At 28.5% G+C, this 26,097-nt stretch overlaps 1 protein-coding gene across 1 annotated transcript; it reads right to left on the bottom strand.

The window, feature by feature from the left end:
- On the bottom strand, window positions 1-26,059 carry LOC113364030 (FH1/FH2 domain-containing protein 3). The gene is made up of 22 exons (XM_026606493.1): window positions 25,926-26,059; window positions 12,039-12,148; window positions 9,936-9,994; window positions 8,157-8,341; window positions 7,512-7,735; window positions 7,097-7,249; window positions 6,253-6,351; window positions 5,868-6,115; window positions 5,624-5,800; window positions 5,225-5,551; window positions 4,961-5,169; window positions 4,726-4,902; window positions 2,438-2,653; window positions 2,255-2,377; window positions 2,055-2,192; window positions 1,866-1,985; window positions 1,564-1,793; window positions 1,307-1,499; window positions 1,077-1,231; window positions 858-1,000; window positions 637-731; window positions 1-54 (listed from the first exon to the last, which is right to left on the bottom strand). The coding sequence occupies exons 1-21, from the start codon at window positions 25,962-25,964 to the stop codon at window positions 676-678; spliced, it is 3,381 nt and encodes a 1,126-aa protein (XP_026462278.1). The 5' UTR covers window positions 25,965-26,059; the 3' UTR covers window positions 1-54; window positions 637-675.
- Between the last annotated feature and the right edge of the window lie 38 nt (window positions 26,060-26,097).

Raw genomic sequence — 26,097 nt, forward strand, 5'->3', positions numbered from 1 at the left:
CAGCCAGGTGTTTCTTTTCTTCCTCCGACAGTCCATTTTTCAGAGTTCTGCGCACTGCAAAATAATTTATTTGTTTATTTAATTATTAAAGAAAATACAAAGAAGCAGTAAGAATCTTATATGAACTCACATACAGAGGGAGCCATGAATTAATTTGAGAATTTGTGGAAATTATACTCAAAAGTATCGGATTTAGGATGACTTTGTTTTTACATCTAGGCTATAGTATTTTTGTCTATTTTTAAGACGTTCTTCTAAAAAAGCAGATTTTTTAAAGATGTGATATTCAGAGTTCAAGCAGAAGTCCAGAATTCCTCCAGCAGATTTTTTTACAAAAAGAGATAAAACCAAGATTTTGGCAACTTTGGAGGACATCCATTTGCTTTCACTTTTTTCTAAATTTTTATTATTCCATGGCCCATCTCGTACATGAAATACAGTTATATATGCACAAGTTTTAAATTTTCATTAAGAGAAACATCAGACGTTTTGTAATTCGAAGCTCTTGGTTAACAAGGTTAACACGTCAAAACTTCCATGCGTTTAAACAAATTTATAATTATTAATTTAATATTATTAACATGCTGCATTATCACAAACGACGCAAAAATCAAGCTTAGTAAAACATTTTTCAACCTGAAGCTTAAGTGATAGTCTTGTCGAAAATCATTAAATTTATGGTTCAATTTCTGTTCCAATTGGAAATCCTTCTCTGGTACGGGATCTTTTCACTATTCAACAATACAATTGATATAAATATTGCAACTGATGATAACAATAAATTATAAAATTCATGTATAATGTAGTGACATCATCCAGTTTGAATTATAATATTTAGGTGAATTTATTTTACTTACATGATTTTCTATCGGCATGCCTAGTCCTTTTTCTCTCTCTTGGACCTCCTGAACTATGTTGGTGACCTCTTGCTGGTCCTTGAGTTGCTGTCTTGACCAAGGACTCGAGGATTTCATCGTCACCATCGGTGAAACTTTCATCTCTGGCAAAAAATTTAAAAAAATATAATTTTTGGAACTGGAGGTTTCATTGGAATATATTCCTTTATTCTTATTTACCTCTGAATTTTAACGGCATCCTGCCTTCTACGTCTCCACGTCAAAGTACCACCAGTAGTTACAGTACCGTTGCAGTCTATATCAGATTCTGTTCCTAATAATTGTCTAAGTTCTGCATCAGCACGATCTTCCTTGGAATGGAATTTACCAGGTACCTGGTGAAAGATTGATCATTTTTGCTAGTGCATTGATATTTTTGGTATTTTGGTAAATAAAGGTATGATAATTACTTGAGTGATCATTTTTCCTCTTGTTTTGTTGCGTTCCCTATGATTTGCTTTCTTTTCTATTTGTTGCAATACCCGTTCCCTAGTTGTTCTATATTCTAAGGCAAATTCTGACAAAATTCTGCAGAACTCATGAGGTTTGGATTCGTTGGCTCGATGAGGTGGAACTCCAAGCCAAAGTAAAAATTTACGATACCTGCAATTAATTTTTTGTATTTTTCTATTCATCAACAATTGCATCAACTGGTTTTCATGTTTACCTATTCATCACTCTTCTATTAACAATTCCTAGTAGTATAATTCTTTGTGCAGCATCTTGAAGAAAATCTTGGATTTTACCTTTCTGCTGCTGAGCAGCATTTTGCTGCTCTTCATGCTTTGCAAGAGCACGTAGACGATCCCAAGAAGCTTTGCATTCAGCTTCTAAATGGATTATACTCTGTGATAGTTCTTGGAAGTCCACTTTGGATGCTCTGGTTATAGGACCTATCTGGAAATTAAATAGATTTTTTTAAAATAGTGATTGAGAAGATATTTGTATTTTTTAATAATTATATGTTACTTCTGAATATAAATCGGTGGCTTGTGGGAAATGTTCCATAACCATGTGGCACAAATGATGTAGAAGGCTGTGCTTGTGAACTGTATCTTTGACTTCTGGAACTTTTGATAAATACTCTACCTGCACAAATAGATTTAAAAGTTAATACAATCAAATTATTATTATTACATATCCTGGTTTAATATTTACTTGGAAGCCTTTAACTGGAGCACCATTCAAAAATATTCCAATGGACAACAAAGTCGAAAGTACTGCCCGAAAAGTCTTATTGGCCCTTAGTAATTCCATACCCTGCTTAAGGTCCATCAATGGCTCAGCGATTTCTCTCTAAAAATTGAGTTTGTGTGACATTATAAAATATTAAACACTATATTTTATTCATTTATTACCTCACTATTTTCGAAATCTAACTTAAAAGCCCAAAGTTTCAATCGTGCAGCCAATTCTGATATGGAAGAAAGGGTAAGAAGAAACTGCTCAGCACTACCAAGAGGCAACTCAGGATTGGCCATCTATAAAACAAAATTAATTTAATAATTTAATAAATTTAGCATTATTAACTAAATTTATACCTGTGCCTCTTGGATTTTTCCTCGTTCTTCTTCACTGGGAATCATATTTAACAATTTTTCAATTCCTTCCCTGGTTACGACTGTAGAATCCATTTTTAATATTGCGGCCTTGATTGCTCTTGGTGGTGGAAGTTTCGTCATTGCAATATTTATAGCATTTGATCTCTTGTGATCCAGGACTATGATTTCTTTATTTTTGTTCATTTCTTGTTGTTTCTTGATAAGAAAAAAAAAGGATAAATTTAGACAAAGCTGATATCTATTTTATACATGTATGCAACTTTATTAATTATTATTAATAGCAAGACCCAAAATGCTATTTATTTGAGTTTCAGTTTTTTTTTTAAATATTTTTCAAACACCTAACATAAAAACATTTTTATTAAACATCAATCTAATAAAAATTTGAGCGTTACCAAAAATATTTATTTCAACTTATCAAGCAAAGTGTGGAGTAAAATCGAGTTGTTGTGAAGTAAAATTGAATAAAATTAATTTTTTATTATATATTTGAGTGTGAAATAAATTTAAAAGTTATACGTTCTTTAATAAGATTCTGTATATACTTATGCAAATATTGGTTTTGTACTTTTGTCTGTATAAATTCCTCATTCCTGAGTAAATTCCTCAATTTTGTTAATTTCTTGTTATTTCATGAGAAGATAAAAAGTTTTAAAGCGTTTTCTTATGGATAAATCTAGGTAGGGCTAATATCTATTAGAGTAATTGCAATAAAATAATATTTAATATTTTTCATCCACTTAATATAGATACTATTGTTAGGGTAAATTGTGATGGTGTGAGTTCCATTAAAATTAATTTATTATATGTTCGAGTGTTTAAAAAATTTTGTATGTAGACAAATGTAAAAAATTATTTATATAGTTTCTGTAATTTTGTCAAGTTTTCTTATTTATACTACAATAACGATACCATGCTTAAAAATAAATTACAAAAAATCAAAATCCATTTTCTGCAGCAAAAGTCGAAAAGCATAAGTCGTTTTTCAGCTTCGACAGAAATTTATCAAAAATTTCGATATTGATATGCTTTTTGATATACGATCATCGACTTTTATAATCGATGTCAATATAATACTTATATCAATATCATCAATAAAAAACTCACATCCAACAGAAACATATAACAAATCTACAAACATACAATAATTACATACTACTAAATACTGTACAACTGTATTAACTACTGCGATTACACATTAATTTTAATCATTTAAAAAATAACTTTTTTTTAAAAAAAACATTTTTTTTCCAAAAACACGAACACTCAAACATACTCTTAGCTTTCCAATTTCAAACATTTTTTACTCACCTCCTACATTATGAGAAGAACCGATTTTAGCCGGAACAGAAAAATAAAAAAAAATATTTTAATGATATATTTTTAATAGATGGTTGTTATTTTATTAGTTGAAAATATTAGTGGAATGAGTTAGTGCTTTTTTATTAAAACAGATGATTTAAATAAGGTAATTTAATAAATTTGTTAATACGATTCGTTAGTAAATGCGTTGTGTTAAGTATTTGTTCATTTTCAGAAAACTTTTGAAGTAATATATTTTAAACCCCTTTTCTAATTCATTATAAATTTAAATATTTTATTAGATATTAATAAACCATATATATAATAGTAACCAAAAATATTTTTATGCATACATCCATTCAAATATTAAAACAAAACATAAGATGTTTCTAAAATAAATATTTTTTTAATAATCGGATATTTGTATAAAAATGTTTTTTATTACTATTATATATCTTCCACCATCTCAAATACTATATGTATAATTATATTGGTATATTTTAATATAATATTTCACTTTAATATCACTGCTTCATTATATAATTAAGTAATTAATGAAGTTTCAAATTATACAATTTTACTTTTACATGTTTGTGCATATTATTACATTACTTTTAAAATACTATTTTTTAATTATTTATGATTAAAAAAATATTTTACTAAAAATTTTGTTTTGTTTAAATTTTAACAGGAATTTATTTATCATACATTTATTATTATCATGCATAATACTGGCGACAAATTTAAAATAGTTTCTTAAGGAAAACTTAAAAAAACTGTGAAGACACGATTTTGGATAAAAAATGCAGTTGTATAAACTAATGGTTGACAAATCACCCAAATAATTTATTCACGGTATTTAAACAAAATTATTTACAAACACCTATAAAATGTGTAAAATGAATGAACGTCTATCATTTTATTCATTCCTACTATTTGAAATAACTAAATAAAATTTTTCTCACCTTGGATATCAAATCCTTGGCTCTACTTTCGAACAAATGTTCAAGTTTATGAGTATCCACTTTCACCGAACCCATTTCATCCCAAATTGTCGTTGGTACTGCAGACATTGTCGTATTTCCAACTTCTTTCCAGAACAATTTTACAGTCTTCTTATTTTTCTTGATTGTTGGTATAGTCTGCACAAATTAAACCAGGTTACAAAAATCTGATGATACTTGAAATATTATTACTTACCTTTGGAGGAGATTCCGATTCAGCTTTGACATGCCTCTGAAGTGTGACACCAAACAATGGTGGATTAGGGACACTTCCAGGAGGAGGAGGTGGTCCTCCTTTTATATTTTGGATACCTCCTTGTATAGGTGGAGGTGGAGGTGGACCGTTATTTAAATTTTGAGGTCCGGAGCCGTTGTCTTCTTCATCACTTTTCAAGTCAGTAAAATCTAAAACGAATATTCATTATTATCTGCACCATATGATTTATCGATGTATTCTTACCTAAATCACAGAGATTCAAAGGCCTATCCAAATTCTGCACCAACTGCTCCCAATGCAGTTCATTCTCAGTCTTTTTAATGTCCTGTTTGATAATTTGTTGTTCCTGCGAGGGACTTTTAGCCAACTCGCCTTTGGATTTTGATTTAGCCAAACCTTCTTTGGCTTTGGTTATTAATCCAGTCATATTTTCTAAAATGCTAGGTTTATTTTGATCTTCCACTGGTGAGAGGATATTTTGGTTGGCCAGTTTCTGGGTAAGGTCTTTCACTGTATTTTCACGTTTTAGATGTAAGAGTAACTTTCTTTCATCAGTGCTGCTGTCATTACCTAAGAAATAATATCAAGTCAAATAAATAGGATATAAATCTAAAGAGTGGAAAATTAGTCTAAATTACTCACTCATTCCATCACTATCATGACTGTAGGATCCTCCGTTCATTCTATGGGATTCTTCATCATCGTTACTGAAACTTTTGGGTGGCGTGCTTCTAAGTTCCTGTTCTCTGATGAAACTTCTTTGTCTTTCTGCTCTTTCACGTCGCCTCCTCAAACCAGGAGTAACACCAGCACCATTTGCTGCAATTCGATAAAATGGAATAATTTTTGTTTGAGTTTTGAAGACAGACAGTTTAGTGGTTCTTACTTTTAGCATCCCTGTATCCATTAGTATACCCTTGGTTTGATTCCGAACTTTCTTCGTCTTCAGCCGTGGAATGTAAAGTTGTCGAGCCATTTTTTCGATGAATAGAACCATTTAAACCATTGCAAGAACTAGATGGACTATAAGGTGATGCACCTGTGCTGTGCCTTCTACTTTTTCGTCGTTCGCAATGTTCGTTGGGATTATTTGGTCGGTCTCGAAGCGTTTTGCGTATCGTATCATCGAGTTGCCTAAAAAAATGTAATACACAATTAATAAATATAGAACCTGACAAGACCTATTCATAAACTGACACATAGAGAAGTCGAAGCTTTACTTTCGATACAGAAAATACTATTTTTAATGAACAAGGTATAGAAATATTTACCTCAAACCTTCGTCATCTCCGTCTTCAAATCGTAATACAGCTTCGTAAACTTGGAGCTGTCTCAGTAAATCCAAGTCTGTGCCTGGTCTGGACATATACCTATGAAAATAGTGTAAAAATAGTTATCAATTTAAAAAAAATGAGGTAAATAGTTATCAATTTAAAAATTCATGTTTATGACTAATCAGGAAATACAATTTTGAGGAAACAGAAGTTATGGGATCTATTCTGCCGCATAACAGAAAAATGTTATGGCAAGGCAATGTTACGCTCCAAATTCCATACATTATGCTACTGAATCTTACTGAATACTGTAAAAATATTATGTTTTTGCTGTGCATTCAGTCGTTTTCCACAAAAACTGCAACGTCACTCGTATATTATGAAGTTGGGTCAGAAAGACCCTGTTATCTAACATCGTTTTTTGATATGAGTGAGGGTCCATTTTCTATCTGACAACCTGAGAAATACGCCTGACTGCACACAAACCACATGGTATTTTCAATATTTCGTATGAAAAATTCTTCATAACATGGCCTTGCCATAACATTTTTATTGATGGTTGTATGAATTGGAGTACATTTTGATCTGCAGGTTCCAAATTTATGGTCAAATTTGAAATATGCCACTGTTTCATTCTACTTTCTTTCTTTTTTTATTCAAAAAAATATTTTTTTCAAAATTCTCAAAACTTTCAAAATTCAATGTTTAAAAAAAAATCTTTTTAAAAAATTTTAATTTTTGGTACGGAAAGTTTCAGCAATTTGCATCAAGAACCGATGCCATGCATAACTAGTTCTAAATAAAATTAATTAACTACTATAAATAAAATAATTCTCCTCACCTTTGGACAATGCCCTCCATGCCTTGTCGTTCTAGGAAATCGGTTTCGTCATAATAGCTATCTTGATCAGACAATCCACTGAGAGTTTTATTCAAAAGACTCGTTGCATATATCAATAGTTCTGTATCAGCATTGTCGAAGTCACGTAGTAAACTATAATAATACACAGATCGTTATTGTATTTAGTTTTGATCCAATGATAGAGACATGGAATGAAAATTCTTATTCAAATAGAAGAAAATACTTTAGAATTCACTCCATGGAGTCTGATCTTACATATGAAGCTGACCAATATTAAATTTATTAAGTCCAATAGATTATTTCGAATAATTTTGCTTTTCTTGGGCAGTTATTATTCCACAGAATTGACCAGAACAATTTCCTCAATCATTATAATGACTTTATTTCTACTTACTTCATAATGTGACTCCATGGCAACGAATGGTTCTTCCCGTCGACCATCCTGACGGCTTGCACCAGCAATCTACAGTTGCATTCGCTGTATTCAACAAATACTAAAAGCAATTTTAATGCAGTTTTAACTACAAGACGATATTGACTTGCTATTAGAGTATAAAGCCATTGGATTGTTGGATTATGGGCCATAACACCGTTCATGCCATCTACATATAACATCACCTGGGGAAAAGATGATAGAAATTATTTATTTTTCTATGGTGCAATAATTATTGTTTATTGGTTAGTGATTTACAATGTTCTGCTCAAAAAATTCGATGAACAATGTAGAAATTGACTAACAAGGAGTCTGTTCGAACGTATTTTCGTTTTATTATATTGGTCATGAAGGTGACAATCTTCAGGGCATTAAGCTTCACACGGAATGATTGCTACCTAGGGGTGGCGGAGTGTTTTAATTAAATTAGTAGTTCACTTCTGAAAGTAAAGTCCGCGAAACAACCAGAGTATCGAAGGAGAGTTTTAATACATTTTATAACTACGTAACAAAATACAGAGTCATTAGTCGTTAAGACAAATTATAGTCTTAAAGTTCAATAGAGTTGGCGCAGACATATATAAATGATTTTGTTTAGTTTGTTACCTGTCCCAGAGCCCGCAATATATAATTTTGGTAATTCTGATCCGCCCCTGCTCCAACTCGCAATAAACATGCGAGTCCTCCCAATTGTACAAATCCATGGACCAAGTCTTTATCAGCCTGGAAGGTCTGTTTTAAGGAAAACAAGGCTCTTCTTAATTCACGACCTTCGCAACTTTGTAACTTATCTGCAAAAAGAATAATAGTAACCAAATTGAGTCGTTTATTTACTATTTTAGGAATTTATTCTTGCAAAAACTACCATCGCAACATTCTACGATCACGCATTATGATTTGACATAAAAAATCTACCACAATGTGTGGCATTATCCATTTTCTCCTCAGTCAATTCAGGGACAAAATTGATGTTAAAAAATATTGTGTGAGACAAAATTACGGTTGTTTACGAACATTAAATTATTACAGTGCTTTTGTGTGGTGCTTAATGGCTACACTTATTTCTGCTTGATTTTATAATAAAAAGTTGTAGTTTGTCCAATGCATTTGGATCATTATTTTGAATGAGTGGAATTATTTTTTTGTTGGTTGTTAGAAAATAGTTTCGAGAATAGTAGTGTGAAAATTATTATTGTATTTAATAATCCTGGCCATGTTAACCAATTCATATTTTCAAGTTTCGAGGACAATTTTAGTGCATTTCTTTACCAAAGGATGTAATCCAAAATCCAACTAATATTCATCTAGCATAATATCGATTTTTCATAATTTGTTCGTCTTTATAGTTGTATGTATACGAGTAAATGCATTTTTTGTTTATACAAACATTTACTAATGTTATGAGAATAAAGTGAACATAATTTCACATTTTTTATTTGTACATCGGAAGTTGAAATTTAACTAACATAAACATGTAATGGGTTTGAATGAGTTTTGAGGTTCATATATTTTTATACAAAAAATTTACTGTAATTATGTGAAAAGGAAGAATACAATTTCGGATTTCAGAACTTCTATTATCAGGTGTAAAAATATTACTTCAATTTTTTTTATGGGTTTAAGGTAGAAGTATTTTTTCTCTATACAGCAGTTTACGATAATTATGAAAAAAATTATAGAAAAAATATAATTTCGTTTGCACAATCTTTTGACATACATTTTTTATTAAGTTTAAGAAAAGGGCATTTTTATATATAGTTATTTACTGTAATTTTGAGAAAATAAGGACATAATCTCATACTTTAGGATTTATTCAGTTGTAGGAATATAATTGACATTCATCTTTTTAAGACTTAAAATCGTTTAAAGTAGATTTTTTAATACACATCAGGTTCCAAAGAATATAACATAAATTTATATTTCTTGGATTTTGCTAAATGTAAAAATATAATATTTAAAAAGGGTGGTTCTTAATATAGATGTTTTCAAATTTCCTTGCTCTCAGAGGCTCAAATGCTTCCAAATTGATAAAAAAAAATGATAAAAATATAATAATTAAAAAAGGTGGTCCTTAATATGGATGTTTTCAAATATCCTTGCTCCCAGGGGCTCAAATGCTCCCAAATTGATAAAAAACAATTCTCTGAAAGTTTTAGCTCTTAATATTAACTTTAAGATAGTGTGCACTCTAACCAAATATTATGAGCTAAAACTTTCAAAAAATATTTGTTTATCAATTTGGTAGCATTTGAGCACCTGGTACCAAGAAAATATGAAAACACTCATTTAAGGGACCACTCTAATGTGTATATATATATATATATACATATATATATATACTCGTATATATATATATATATATGTCTATTATAAATTTCGTCTTACCAATAATAGTATGAACCCGTACTGACAACTGCGTTCTGACGACCAAAGAATTTTTTCTGCTGAAACAAATAAATAATTTTATCTTTGTCAACAAGTTATAATTTCAAAATATTATTAATACTTATGCTAACTGTTAGAATGTTTCTCTAGTTAATCATGATTAAAATTGATTAATCGATAATTGGAAAGAGAAAGATAGAATATCATGAATTTCTTGTTTGTTGACTGTTTGATATTAAAATTGCATTTATTAAACATACTCGTACATATATATTTCATGTGTCGAAAATTAGCTAAAAAAATATAAATGGCGATTTTTCACATAATCTCACTTGAACAAAATAGTGGTGTATGGTATCATGCCTTAAGGCAAATTGCTGAAACTTTCAATCAAATGTTTTTGAATTATTCAAATCGGTTGATCGGTGTTCCCGAAATCGTCGACAAAACTTTGTATCCGCACACACACATACACACATGCACACATACATCCATTTTTTCTAAGGTATACCAGAATACATTCAGAAATCTTTGAAACGTAAAGATATATAAAAATTTTCATTTTCGATTTTTTTGCGATGTTTTTTTATCTAATGATAAAAAATCGTTCTGTAAAAAAAGAACTTTTTTTATCACGTGTAGCTGTCCATTTGTGTATTTCGGTAATATATAAAATCAAGTTCATAAATCAATTTTTTTTTACATTTTCCTGATAAGCAAAAGTGTCAAACTAACTCTATTTTATTACTTAGTCGAAGTAATTTACAATAATGGGGGTCTTTACTCGGTATCAATAAGGTCGAATAGTATAGCGAAAGTTCTCCTCGGATGATTAAAGCGAAGCCATTATATTTATTTATATTGTCATATGCTTCGGATGTCGATGCGAAATCTCTTATTGCGGAAATAAACATGTACTTTCTATTTGCATTAATTTATTTTCTTGTGTAAATAACGATAGATGTTAGATTGAACCGGGAAAAAACTGGAAAAATCCGTTACAGTAAATCACAAGTAATAGATGTTAGATTTGAACAAATTTAATTTTATTTGCTAAAAATTTTATATTTTTCTATCAGAATAAAATAGTTCAATACCTCCCAATAAAATCAAAATGACACCGATAAAATACAGAACTTTGTTATTGATACAAAGCTCTTTAATTAACTTCCCGTAGAGTAAGTTATTGTAATCGTCCAAAAATCGAAATTGCCTTTTATTCGAATTAATTTATATCTCTATCTACTAAAAAGACAACAAGACTTTTAAATTTGCATCCAATTCTTATTTTTATCACCGCATAAATTTTACTATGTTCTGCACGTGTATAATTAAATTTAAAAATAAAAAACAATTTTCATTCCCAAATGTCGAGGATGACCCAAATGTTTTAGTCAACCATAAAACCGACTTTCGTTTTTCTGACAGTGTAATTGCCCTGCAATTGTATTTAATTAAATAAACAGTATATTGTTGAGTGAAATAAGAAGAAAGATTGCCGAGAAACTTTATTTACAAGATATAATGTTGTTTGGACAATGTGATATTTAGATTATCTAATTAGGAGTTGAAATTAATTGCGCAATTAGAATAGAGATTGTGGCTGCTACTTTGTTGGGTATCATGGCTTCTTGTTTGTTATCTTAATTTTAGACCAGGTGTAAATGGCATTATATTTTAAGGTAAATGTTTTTTAATTCGTATAAATAATCACTTCATCAATGATAGAGTGATCATACGTCCAAACAGACCCGAAAATCTACCTCTCGTGTCCAGGTTTTTTTAGAAAAAACAATATTTCTTCCGGATTTAGATCTTTAGTTCCGGATTGTACCGATTTTTCTAAAATTTATAATTTAATATCAATCATTTTTTATTGTATCCTTAAATAGCAATTGTTATTTTAAGGACCCCCCGTCCCGGAAAGCTTAAAAAAGTGTCACCTTATGAATAAGAATTTTAGCGCACTCTTCTAAGATTTGACGATTTTTAGGCAAACCCAACAAGGCTACCAAATGGCCTATATATTTTTATGATTACAACTTGTATATTATTGATGATATATTTATTTTATATAAATAAATTATAAATGTCAATAATTACCCTTCATGTAAACCTTCTACTTCTTCGTGTTGCTCTGCCAAGGAACTTTCTAAATCCAAATATGCCCCGTAGTCACCATCTTTGTAAACTTGCAGAGCAGCATCGTCCAGCTGGAACAAAATAGACAAAATTGCATAAAATATTTTAAAATTATACTACAATTATTATAATAACATGATTTACCGAAATTGCAATTTTCTTTCATTTCTTTTTTTTATAAATATTTAAAAAACACAATTTTTTAAACAGTTTTAAGAATTCCTATATGTATGTATTTTTTGTAACCAGATTTTTTGTACCCAAACTTCAGCTATGATCATATAGAGCAGGCATCGGCAACCTACGGCACGCGTGCCAGGCTTGGCACGCGACGGCGTTCTGCATGGCACTCTACAAAATAATCAGGGCAATCGCAAATATATCGAGACGAAGTGATTTTTAAATAAGAAAAAATGTTGAAATATAATTACTTATCTAATGTAGCTCGCTAATGTAATTCAATCTACATTGAAGCACTTAAAGATGAATTTTCCAGATGCAAAGACTTTAAAGCTTATGTGCCTAAATTTTCCTTCCTCATAAAACCAGATTTCATAGATCCATCAATAATACCGTTTGATTTTTCAATTTTTGAGTGGATGAATGTTGATGATTTTGAAATGGAAATTATGGAACTAATATCTTTAGAATTATGGAAAACAAAATTTAAGGAATTACGAAAAAATCAGGAAGACGACTCCATGGAAAATTAAATTGTTGGATGACATTGTCGGAAATATTTAATTGTTTAAAGAAAATTGCATGCGTTATCCTTTCACCTTTTGTTTCCACATATCAATTTTACACCCATTGTAGTATTTTTACACCCATTGCAGTATTGTTTACAAACATTGTAGTAATTTTACACCCATTGTAGTATTGCTTACAAACATTGTAGTAATTTTACACCCATTGTAGTATTGTTTACAAACATTGTAGTAATTTTACACCCATTGTAGTATTTTTACACCCATTGTAGTAATTTTACACCCATTGTAATATTGTTTACAAACATTGTAGTAATTTTACTCCCATTGTAGTAATTTTACACCCATTGTAGTATTTTTACACCCATTGTAGTAATTTTACACCCATTGTAGTATTGTTTACAAACATTGTAGTAATTGTACTCCCATTGTAGTATTTTTACAAACATTGTAGTAATTTTACACCCATTGTAGTATTTTTACACCCATTGTAGTAATTTTACACCCATTGTAGTATTGTTTACAAACATTGTAGTAATTTTACTCCCATTGTAGTATTTTTGCAAACATTGTAGTAATTTTACACCCATTGTAGTATTTTTACACCCATTGTAGTAATTTTACACCCATTGTAGTATTGTTTACAAACATTGTAGTAATTTTACTCCCATTGTAGTATTTTTGCAAACATTGTAGTAATTTTACACCCATTGTAGTATTTTTACACCCGTTGTAGTATTGTTTACAAACATTGTAGTAATTTTACACCCATTGTAGTATTTTTATAAACATTGTAGTATTTTTACACCCATTGGACTTATGTACATCAAATTATCAGATATTTTATAGAGATTTTAATACTGTGTACATATTTTGTGTAATGTTTTTTGGGTTCAGAACCATGATTTTTAATTTCAGTATGGGAAGTTCTAGCAATTTGAATTAAGGCACGATGCCATGCACCCCACTAGTTAATAAAAATGTTTAAAAGATAAATTTGGTTATAATTCTTCTCCCCCAGAACCTGGTTATATATTACAGAATTCAGGCGGCACCCTGAATCATATTGGTAGAGTGGGTCGGCACACCACAGTTAAAAGCTTGCCGACCCCTGATATAGAGTATATCGAAAATTAATTTTTTTTGATCAACAATATTTGAAAGTAGAGGGCAAAAGATGTCATCGCCATTAAACAAGCAACGTAGTTATCAGGAGATGAACGGTTATGTTTCAAAATCTATAACAAAAGTAATTTATTTCATTTTTCGTTTTTTGGTTGTGAGCACTGCTGTTTCGTTTACCATACCTCAATATAATTTTTTAAGTATACGTTATTCAATTGTTTCGATAAATGTATTGTTATTTTAAAGATAGATTCAACAGTTTTTTATATAACATTTTTCAAATATGAGGGTTGGGTAAAAAGGACCAACTGTTTATTCACCCTGGCAAAGGTACAAACAATAAAAAATAAAAATAAAAATATTATTTGAGTTCATAAAAACAATTTCTCTAAAGGTAAGTTGAATAAATAGTTATTATTCTGATGAAAATTTACTAGATCAAGGTTATATACAATCTTATCTCTATAAAATATGTCCCCATAAAATTCATATTTTGCATTGGTTGAATAATGTCATTATTTCGTCAAATTCTTTAAAAATTAGAAATAAGTCATTGGACTTTTTTGCTTCCTGGCTGCCCATTTTATCTCCTTTATGGGGTGAAAAGGACCAGGTGACAAATGTTTAAAAAATAGCCAATAAACACATTTCTACTATGGTTAATCAACTGGGAGTACCTATGAAATTCATATTTTGTATTGGTCGAATAATGTAGATATTATTCGTAAAATCCATTTAATAATTAAAATGAGGCATTGAATTTGTTTGCCCCCCCTGGCTATTTTACCCCGCCTATGGGACCTGGTGATAAATTTTTGAAAAAAGCAAAAAGAAAGATATTCCTACAATGACGAAAATTAGCTGGGAGTTTTAGTGAATATAGTCATATAGTTGTTTGTGTGATATGTGTTATTTGTTGTGATATAATTGGTTTGGTTTTTACAATATAATTTTCCCTTTGTGCCCCGTCCTACCCTATCTATTATTTAAACTGAAGGCGAGTATTAATATAAGGATTTTACTCATTTGACCTATAAGAAGCAAAAAATAAAATATTCAGTCTTCCTATTACCACTATCATTATTTTTAACCGTAACATATATAACATTTCCCGATTCGTTTTTCGTGTGAAAACATCCCACCAGGTCGACGATTCATTTTTATTGTGAGTCAATGTGAAATAATTTGCTTCGTAAATAATTTGTCTAATGTTCTGGTCCCACGCTCCATTTTGCTGGTCACAAAGGAGAACAAATTCTTTATTTGCAATTTTTCATTTCAAAGTGAAGAAAAAGAAAATGTAATACTTTTTTTTCTACTTGCATACAATTATCGGAGAATAATAATGAATAAGTTTTAATGTGAATCATATGCATAAGCAGGTTTTTATCGCTCTCCAAACGCAATAGAAATGAATGCTAATTTTAACAGATTTACATATTTGTAATCTAGAGTTTATATCTGTTTAAATACAATTTATATACGTACACAAAGGTGGTATATACATAGATATATTTATATATATGCTATAAATTTATTCATTATTTATCAGCAATTATTATCAAATACATTTTTTAATTATAAGATTCCATAACCGTAACTTGTGACGTGTGATGTTGTTAAAATATCATCTTAAATTAATAGATAAAATAGCAATACAATAAAAAATTTAAAAAGAAGCAAAGTTCAACACATACATTTTTATTATATACTAGATGACCCGACAGACGTTGTCCTGTACTTATGTTTACAATTCAAAAGTTCTTTTTTTTTTAATAACATATACTGATATTTACCAATTAGTTTAAAAGTATTATGTTTTCTACACTACAGTCTATACCGAAATGTATATACAACCACCCATATGGATCTTAAATGTACAACTGCTATAAAAAATGATGAGTGTTCGCCTTTTGAAAATCATTATAAAACATTTTTTTTTATAATTAGTTCTTTTACCGATATCCGAAAAAAACATGCAATTACACCATTGAGAGCGATGCCATCCCCCCACTTTTGAACTTGAGAGTAAGATAAACCGAATTTTAAAACTTCTTTCGAATTGGAGCACAGTAAAAAAATTCAGACCCTAAACGCTCCACTGACTTCAGTAAATATTTCGTATGCGATGGCAAAAATATAAAAATACTAACGTTCGCATGTGAAAAAGAAAAGGGCTGTTTTTAGGGTTTTCCCCGAAATTATTCGATTTTTTCTTGCCGTAAGAACCATCTTTGGACTTCAACGAACATTTTAAAAAAAAAATTGTCCAAATGGGTCCACGCGTTATTGAGTTATGCACTTACCAACACATTTTGCGATTCATTTTTATATTATAGATTATGTTTCATGTCATTCTGAATAATATGACATTGAAAAATGTATTTGTATGTTTATGATCTTATAAATGTAAATAAAGCTTGATATTATGCTAGAATCGGTAAAACTCGAAAACGGCTAAACCGATTTGGTTACTTTAAGTCTTGAAATATTTTTACTAATCCAGAGATTGGGCAAAAGATGAAAAATTATTTCAAAACCGCGTAGAAACTTTGCTTTTTTATTTAATTTTTTTTTATAGAAGCGTAATTCAAAATAAAACAATGATAGGCAGCTCATACGTCAAATGTCATATGGTTTTGACAGATTAAGTTCAATTAATCTGTTCAATTAATATGAAGTTGATTAATCTCTTAATAATTAATCTGTTAATCAATTAATCTGTTCAATTAATATGAAGACAGATTAAGTTCAATTAATATGAAGTGGCTCATTCCAAACTTTTATAATTTCTGTATAAAAAATTATAAAAGTTTGAAATGAGCCGCTTCAAACTTTCAAAATCATATGGTCACAATTCTAAATATAGTTAAATCTCAATTGTTATTGATTGAGTCGAGTACTTAACATATCAAGAATTTTATCATTTTTTCTGAAGACAAAATGCTAGTTGAACGTAGTTCAATTTTGTTTAAAATTATGGATCGAAATGTAAACAAAATTTGGTATTAGTTGTTGGTAGTAATAATCATTTGCGACCGATTTATTCCTGATTAAGAACATTAGAAACAATATTATTTGATGGGAGTTGTTTCTTAAAAACCTTACTTAAAAGTTTGAAAACTATCTTAACAGGTCTTAATAGTCCTAATAGGTAGAGAATAATAAGAAACATAGTAAGGATCTCAACGAAGAAACTAAACTAAACATTCGCAAAAAGTTAAAAGTTTCTAACAGTAAGACTAGTATTGAACTAGTAATTTTTCCAATTAATATAATGCAGCATTTTAAAAAACATGTTATTTAAAAACCGACTGAAGACAAAAAATGTCTTTAAATGCATTATGGAATAAATTTTGTGGTCCCACGCAAACAACTAGTAGCTTCATGTAAAAAAGACATGAAAACTTTGTAGTTTTTTCAGAGTGCAATGTACATCAATATATGGTTATATATATATATATATATATATATATATATATATATATATATATAAAGTCGTTTATCATCTCATAATTTATGTGTCTATTTTGACTCCATACACATTTATTACTTCCATATATTTACAAGGAATATTTTGCGTTGGCGGAAACTACAGAATTATTTACAGTTTTATGATAATTTCTTGAACCCACAAAAATAAATATTATGCAGATATGAACAAAAATCAACAAAAGAAAATAAATGCAATAATTCTGATATACCAAACTTAAAGATAATAAAATGCGATTTTTAATGTGATATATTTGTTTTCGGTCACCAGAGTAAAGGAATGCACGTCATTTCTTCATTTTTGATAATTTTATATCCAAAAACCGAATTTTATAAATTGCTTCAAATGCTTAGGAAAGGATACACCTTTGTACAGAAAATTTGGTATCATTTGAATAAATATTCGGACAAAAATGGAGACATCGACGTTTATTGCCTATAATTTCTACATTACTCATAACAAATTATTCTGTACCTTAGATTACCAACATTAACTATTTATTTCTCTATCAGAAGTTCAACTTGTATGCAAATAGGTCATCTAATGATTTATTTTAGATTCTATTTAATCCCATCTGTTCGAAGTTACCTAATTGACTCCGGAACTAAAATTACATTTAACATTTGCCACTGGGATTAATTCTACATTATATAAGTTCCTACTGATCTACTTTCATTGCTATTTAAAGTATTAAGGGATTAGAGATTTTTTGTAATTGAAATAAGCACAATAGAAGGTTCATTACATAATAAATTTTTATAGCTTTTTAGTAGATTAAGAAAGCATCATAGTCCAGTCATTTAAGCTTAAATTTTTTAATATTTGAGAATGGGAGAATGAGAATATTCGTATTTATAACTTTATAGTAATATAATTTTTTAAAATTATTATTGTAATGAAAGTTAATAGGCCACAGACAGTTTAAGAATAGGAACAAAAGTTTGAAAATTTAAATTTGAAACCTAGGTCGTTTTAAGTATATTCGTAGATTTCTTGGATTTACTATCAGACTAGGAGTATTTTTCCATCTTTTGCATTTGAAAAGGTTATACAGTTTTGTACTAATTTGATGAACTACATTCAAAATGTGTTACTAGATATTCTTGTACAACACGCATTTCCTAAAAAACCTGTCATGTCGTAAAATAAACAGGTTTTACACGCAAATAATAAAATATAATTTATTAAATACTATCAGAGCTACCTGTTATTGTACCTGGAATAGGTTATATTATTAAATGAGAAGTTTAAGAAGCAAACTATTTTAAATCATAAAAAATAATTTATTCTTTTCCTTCAAATCGAGTTCATTGAAATGTTCTTGATTGTACCAAAAATGTAAGAGGTAATACGTAGAGTGAAACTAAGCTTTAAGTATTTAGAATGTAGACCTTATTGTGGCCTTTGGGTTAATAAACTTACCCTACGGAAAATTAAATATTGCAAAAGTCAAAAAATAATTTTAGATCATATAATGAAGATATTTCATGCCCGGACGCCTATAGTCACTGGGTCGTCGTCGTCATGCGATTTAGATATTCTAAGTACCACCAAAAATTTGATGATGTTCCATAATGGAACAGATGCAGATTACCAAAAAAATTAAAGTTATTCCTTACTTTCTCAGGTAATCAATACTCAAGTGTGTCTTAATTCCAATTTATCTTTCGAATCAAACTAAGTCAACATTGTTTCAAGACTAACCCAGATTTATATCCCACCTACTGCATCTTATATTATACTTATGGTTGCTGCATAGGAATTAGCATAGTCAAAAATAAATCTAGGAAGTCACCAAAATAAATGTACCGTATGTTGACCCCGGTCGAAATATTAGGCAATAACATAAAAACAACCGAGAACGGACCATTTGCCAAAAAACCTAAGACCACATCCACATTACTAAATTAGAGATAATTGAATACAGTAAGTAGAGTGCACCACTTTAAGCCACAATGTGCAAATGGATAATTCAATTTGTTCCATGTATTTAGTCCAAAAAGTGTTACATTTTATTCCTGAATCATTTATAAGAAGGTGCCAAAAATTGCAAACATTTGCCAGTGTGTTGTCGGCCTAACAGTATGTTTTATTTGTGACTTTGGTTTGCCAAAAAGAAGAAATATGCGGACGTGTTAGATTCATGGGCTATTAACTGATTGATTGATTGATAGGATATGTTCTAAATGTTGTTTCACATAAATGTATTTCTGTCTGCATTTAGGACAAGCCTTGAATTAATTGGAAAAAATTAAATTTCAAGGGCTATGGGCCATTAACGAGTCTATGGAACCAAGTTAAGGGGTTATCCAAATTTCTATTAATTTACTACATCATAAATATAAGTAAATATGAACGCTTTTGGTAATATCATGTATTATCCTTTCAACGTTTTTATAATTTTAATCAATTCATAGATCGCACTATAATGGTAAAAAGTTTTGCCACCAAAATCAAATGTGGTACCAGTTGCATCAAGACCAAACTCACGTCGACCAATTTTTTTTTAACAATTTTAACGTCCACCAATTTCTTTTAACAGTTTTATCACTGAGTGAACAAGCTTTTTAGATTTTAACATGTAGGAGTTTATAATCCTATAGCCATTTAATTAAAATCGTTCAAACTTAAATGTTTTCTTCTCAGTTTTGCTCCTGCTACTGTATTATTTTTGTTCGTCTGGAAACAACAGCAAGCTTGAAATAATAAACAAAAAGTTTTAACAAGAAGACTATAATTAATTTCTTCGCCATATATTTTTATGTGCGATGCTTGGAATTATGCACTTTAATTGAAGGCTTTTAAAAACCGTTATTTCCACATCCAAAATAATAAATTGGACACATGGTGATAATCCGAAACAAAAAGTTATATATTTTTATGAAACATACGTATAGTTTATGGTTACTAAATTACATTATTAATGCTAAAAAGCCAATTTACTCCTGGCCTGTTTAATATGTTTACAATATTATAACAAATTTATTACAGCAAAGTAAACCAATATTAATATAATCGTGAAAAAAAAATTCAAAAAAATACCACAAAACGTATTCAAAAATAATATAAGTGATCATTTTAGTTTTGTAATATCTAACTTTATTATTAATAAATTTACTAAATATTTTAATTTACAAATAATTCACTACTTAGGCAAAATTTATTTAATCTTCTTTTAAGAGTAATGGCATTGGGAATTTCTCCGGAAATGTTGTTTCAAGATCTTTTCTCTTTAAAATATAAAAAAATGTTTTTTATTATATGCAACACTGTATTTAAAAGCTTTTTTAACTTCTTATATTAAAGAATGATGATTTTGCGAAATAATTCAGCACGAACTCATAGATAGATGAAGAGCCAGAGACTGATAAAAACTTAGTTCCTTTATTTTACTAATAAATTTATCATTTTTTTCCAATATTTGTAATGTTTCTCAATATTTTTGTATATTTTTATCAACTTTAAACGTTATAAAGATATTGTACAATTCTGATATTGGCAGTTAATTTTCTATCTTAAACTATCAAGAGCAAATTGGCATTACAGATTTAGAACTTTGAATGTTGTATTAACTAGTATTCATTTTATATTAACTTTTATCAATAATAAAAAGTACAACTAATTTAACAAATCAATGCAATACTTATTCAGATTACTTCTAAGTTACTTAAAAAAATTCAAAAGCATAATCCAATTACTTATTAGAATTGGAATAAAATTTGGACATCTCGTATTTGACACAAATTCTGGTTCCTGCCTTTTAAAATGAAAGCCAAATACATATTTTCTATCATTATAAACAGCATGTATGCATACAAATTATAAATGGTCAAATTTTAAAATTCGTACAAATTAGTACGAAATAATACTGTAGGTCCAAATCGATTCTACCAATTTAATCTTGCTTGAAGTTAAGAGTATAAATTATCGTATGGATAAAAAAAATTGCAATTTTATATATTTATTTTATGATTCTATCTGGTTGCTAGCTCTTCATTTAATATTTTTTGTTTTTCGAATTATAAATCACAAAGACCGCTACGTACAACCAGTTCTTCCTTCCAATAATGATACATCCGAAGATATTACCGTCTTTTCAAAATTACAAAGGTCGATTGATTTGCAAAATATTATTAGATTGTGGATATATATATATATATATATATATATATATATATGTATGTGTGTGTATATATATGTAAATATCGATTATGATCAAACCGACATTTGGATCCATCTATTACTTTTGAACAAAGTTTATTCACATTTAAAAGATTTAAAGAGGAAATTGATTTCATTCATATTCAGAGGTTAATATTAATTAGCAATCAATTAATTGTGATAAATTACATATTTACATAAATATTCCATATATTTTTTAAAAGTAATCGTGTATTGCGTTTGTTCGCCTTAAGGCAAATTTCTGCTACTTCTCTAAAATTTAGTAGACAATTCTCCAAGATCCATTATTTTCATTAATTAAAAAATTATTTCTGACAAAAGTAGTTTATTCTCAGATTTTCTTGGTGATAAGACAAAATGTTGAAATCTGTTGTCTGCACAAAAATCTGAACAATATTGCAACAGCTTTATAATTAATTTAGTTTTTGTTTCAACATTGAAATTTTTATTAAAGCAATAACAATTAAAAATGACATTTGAGCAATGATTAATATTCACGTAAAATTTTTGTTACAATTAATTTATAAATATTCATTTTTACGTTGAGACAAACCGTAGTGTCGAAACGTTTGTAACCTTAGCATAATTTAATAAAATTAGTGCAAAAACGAATGTAGTATGTAATTAATTTTTGCAATTTTGATTTATATAGTTTGTTTTTATATTAAAATTTAACTATATAATACATTCAATTTTTTAATTATTCTAATTATTTCAATCGATAATCTATTTATTTGTTTTTGAACAGCGATCAGAACCTGATAGTGTTATAAGCGTTTGTGCAGAATCAATTTTTGTTAAAAAAATTTATTACACCATATTTTTAATTCTTATCTATAAAATGGATTTGATATAAAAATATATTTATTTTATTTTTTCTTATTTCTATTTTGATTCATTTATTATTTCAAAGAAAATTGTGCAGTACGGTATAGAGACCATCGGTGAAGGTACCTTACTTTAAAACCGGTTCTGTCCAAGAGAACATTAAACCATACAAAACATGTAGGCTTTAATATTTATGTACTTATAATAATAATTAATGTATACCATAAATATTAGAATATAATAATAATTAATATCACATTAAAATTTGTGAATGAAATCGATACACTATTTTATTTTTTATTTTTTATTAAGAGTTGCTCATGAAGACTTTTATTAGGAGATTCGTGCTTTACACAATGATGTTATTCCAATATTTAACATATCCTCATAAACAGATATATCCTAAATTTGGTAAGAACTACTTATTTGGTAATGTGATAACAAGATTATTATAAAGTCGAGACTAATTGTAGATAATTTTGTTACTAGATAGGATTTTTTTTGTTCAGTTTGAATAATCATCAGAATATAGAGAATTTTAGTCTGCTAACAACTACTTTGTGAATGTTGTGTTAATTCGAAATATCCCGAAGTTATTAAATTAACTATCATATATATTGTCAATGAATAATAATCTTGAAAAAGCAACAAAATCTAAAAATTAAAGATATCATCACTTTTTGAAACATTCTGATCATTTTGAAGAGCCTTAGGAAAACGTAGAGTATATATAATAGAGTTTTCTATCTCGATTAAAAAAATAAACTTATTTATTAAAACTGTGGATTTTTTAGATGAAGAATTTTAAGGATTGTTACTGGCTTTTTATATTTAAGATAATTCTACAAATATACATAAACTTTTACTTGTGTAAAAAATTAAAATTATAATTTGAAACTGCATAATTTTTGATAAAAAAATACTAATAACAAACTATTTGACTCGATTATCATCGGGAAATGGTTCTAATAATTTAAAAATGCAAAAAATTTCATATTTTTTATTGTTTGAAATATTAGATTAAAAATTTTGAAATCATAATGCAAAACTATATAACTTTTGCTGAAAATTAAGTTTCTTTCTTCGTTTTTTATAGTAGCTATATATTTGAAATTTTGAAAAATATTTAGATTCAAGCACAAAATTTTGATCCAAAAAAGTAGATTTATTGATGCATGATGGGCTTCAAAATATTCCATAGTCCCATGCATTTTTTCAAAGAGCAATACATCTCTGTATTTTCCTACACATCTTTTATAAATCTCTATTTTTAATATTTACAAAACACAAAGGCATTTCGAAAAAACTTAATTAAATGATGACTTCATATCAATCATAGAACTATTTATTAAATTAATAGTCTGTATTGATCCATAACACATCTAATAATTTACATCATATAATAGGATCATTGCACCGATCCATGGTTTTGAACTTTATCAAGGTTAAACGTGTTTCATAATCCATTCAATTCGATGATGATGTATGTACTTTCTTCTAAACTCATCACGAATGGATAATCAAAGTTTAAAAAAATAAAAAAAACAACGATGAACAGGTGAAAAAAATGATGACGGATGTTGTTTTCGTATATGGGACCAGGTGGGAACTGACTGGGTGAGAAATACTCCAAAACATTTTTTTGACCACATACATTTTTATCTACCATTGTATGTTGGAAATATTGTTCAGCAATTAAACAGAGTTCAGCATTGTTTTATTAATTTTTTATTCAAATTTTATGAAAATTGTTTGCCATATGGGTTCTGCCAGAGTAAAGGAATACTCGTGAATAAATGAGTTTTAATTTATAACTTTATTTTTTTTGGTCTATTTGAAAAAGACAGTAGTTATTATAATTTTGTACGCAAGTAAAAGTTTATGTACATTTGTAAAATAATCCTAAATATAAAAAGCAAGTAATAATTATTAAAATTCTTTATCTAAAAAATCCACAGTTTCACTAAATATGTTTAATTTTTTAAAAGAGGTAGAACCTTATTATTATATATACTCTACGTTTTGCTAAAGCACTTCAAAATGATCAGAATGTTTCAAAAAGTGATTATATCTTTAATTTTTATATTTTGTTGCAATTTCAAGATTATTATTCTTTGACAATATATATGATAGTTAATTTAATAACCTCAGAATATTTCAAAATAACACAACTTTCACAAAGTAGTTTTTAGCAGACTAAAATTCTTGATATTCCCATCATTATTCAAACCGATCAAAAGAAATCCTATCTAGTACTAAAATTATTTTCAATCTGCCATCTATATTATTATTAATAATAAATAAACTAATTCTTCTCTATATTTTGTAACTGAGTTTTCGTGCAGAGAAGCCATTGCAATGTAACCAGGTATATATTTTATCCTTTGGAAATAAGTAGGTTAATGGAGTATGTACGATATATATATTGATTTCCACAAACCGTGTCACGATGTTGCATTATTTAATCGTTATTCGCGATTTATGGCTGCATTGAGGAAAAAGGGACACAATTTAATAGAATATATAATAGAATATACATTAAACATCAAATACATGATAAAAGATTACTAATTAACTAATTGGGTGGCTTCTAGTAATATAGCCACTCCTAAGTTTAGGCTCTGATTACCATTAAGGGTGTAAAAATCTGATTTCCATAAAAATAGAGACAAAAAAATCTACTCTATTACAAGAAAATTAGTGTTTCTTTTAATAAAGTTTGTTAAAAAATAATTTTTAATATCAAACGTTCTTTTCCAATGAATGAAGGGTAGAATGTTAGCCAAAACGTAACGATATCAAATAAATTTTTAAACAATTTATACAGTTTTTCTTGCATAATTACCTCAACTCATCAATAATTTTCTATATAATATATAGATATATAATAATCCAAAAAAACTTGTTCTGTATTTTTTTAGATTCTAACAAATAGCCATGAAGAAATGTTCACTTGGCACTAATATTAATTTTGTATTTCTCACATCCTCATTAAATATAAATGCATGGTAATTATGGAGTTGCTAATTATTGCTATTAGCATTTTAGTATTTGATAATTATCTTGGTAATATTGAAAATTAAGTTGTTTTTCAAAAAACAGAAGCAGTTGTTAAATGAAACTATATGGATTTTCCCAAAGAGTTAATTCAAGGAGAAATTACATTTGAAACAGCATTCAAATTTGCTTCACCCATTACCCATTTTTTTTTATTTCCAAATAATTTGATGTATATTATCCATAACTGTACAGAGTCTATTATTCCAGTAAAATTCACACATTAAAATTCCATATAAAACATTATTTGAATAATTTTGAGAAACATTAAATATTCAACCTAATGTTTATATGAGCAATTAAATTAGAATTAAAATAATTATGTTGACACCGCAAAGAAAAGAATTCTCACGGTACTGTTAGATACAAAAATGCGTTGAATTTTTATACATCATTAGGCTTGAAATATACATTTTAGTTTTCATAATTTTTATTTGAAATATATCCTTCTCCTACCCTGTGTGGTGCGCCCAAAAGTCTCAGCAATGTGCCCATCTGATTTGCTAAAGGCAGGTCCGCACTAAATGCATGTCTAGGAGCCCTTGAAGGTTCCGGGTGCCCGTGAATAGCACAACCATCGAAAGGATCACCGTCCAATAAATATTGGACGCGACAGACGATGACATCC

This window comes from Ctenocephalides felis, unplaced genomic scaffold (genome assembly GCF_003426905.1).
Source record: "Ctenocephalides felis isolate EL2017-DRISC unplaced genomic scaffold, ASM342690v1 CF-g0.4_SCAFFOLD_00845, whole genome shotgun sequence".
Classification (NCBI taxonomy): Eukaryota; Metazoa; Arthropoda; class Insecta; order Siphonaptera; family Pulicidae; genus Ctenocephalides; species Ctenocephalides felis.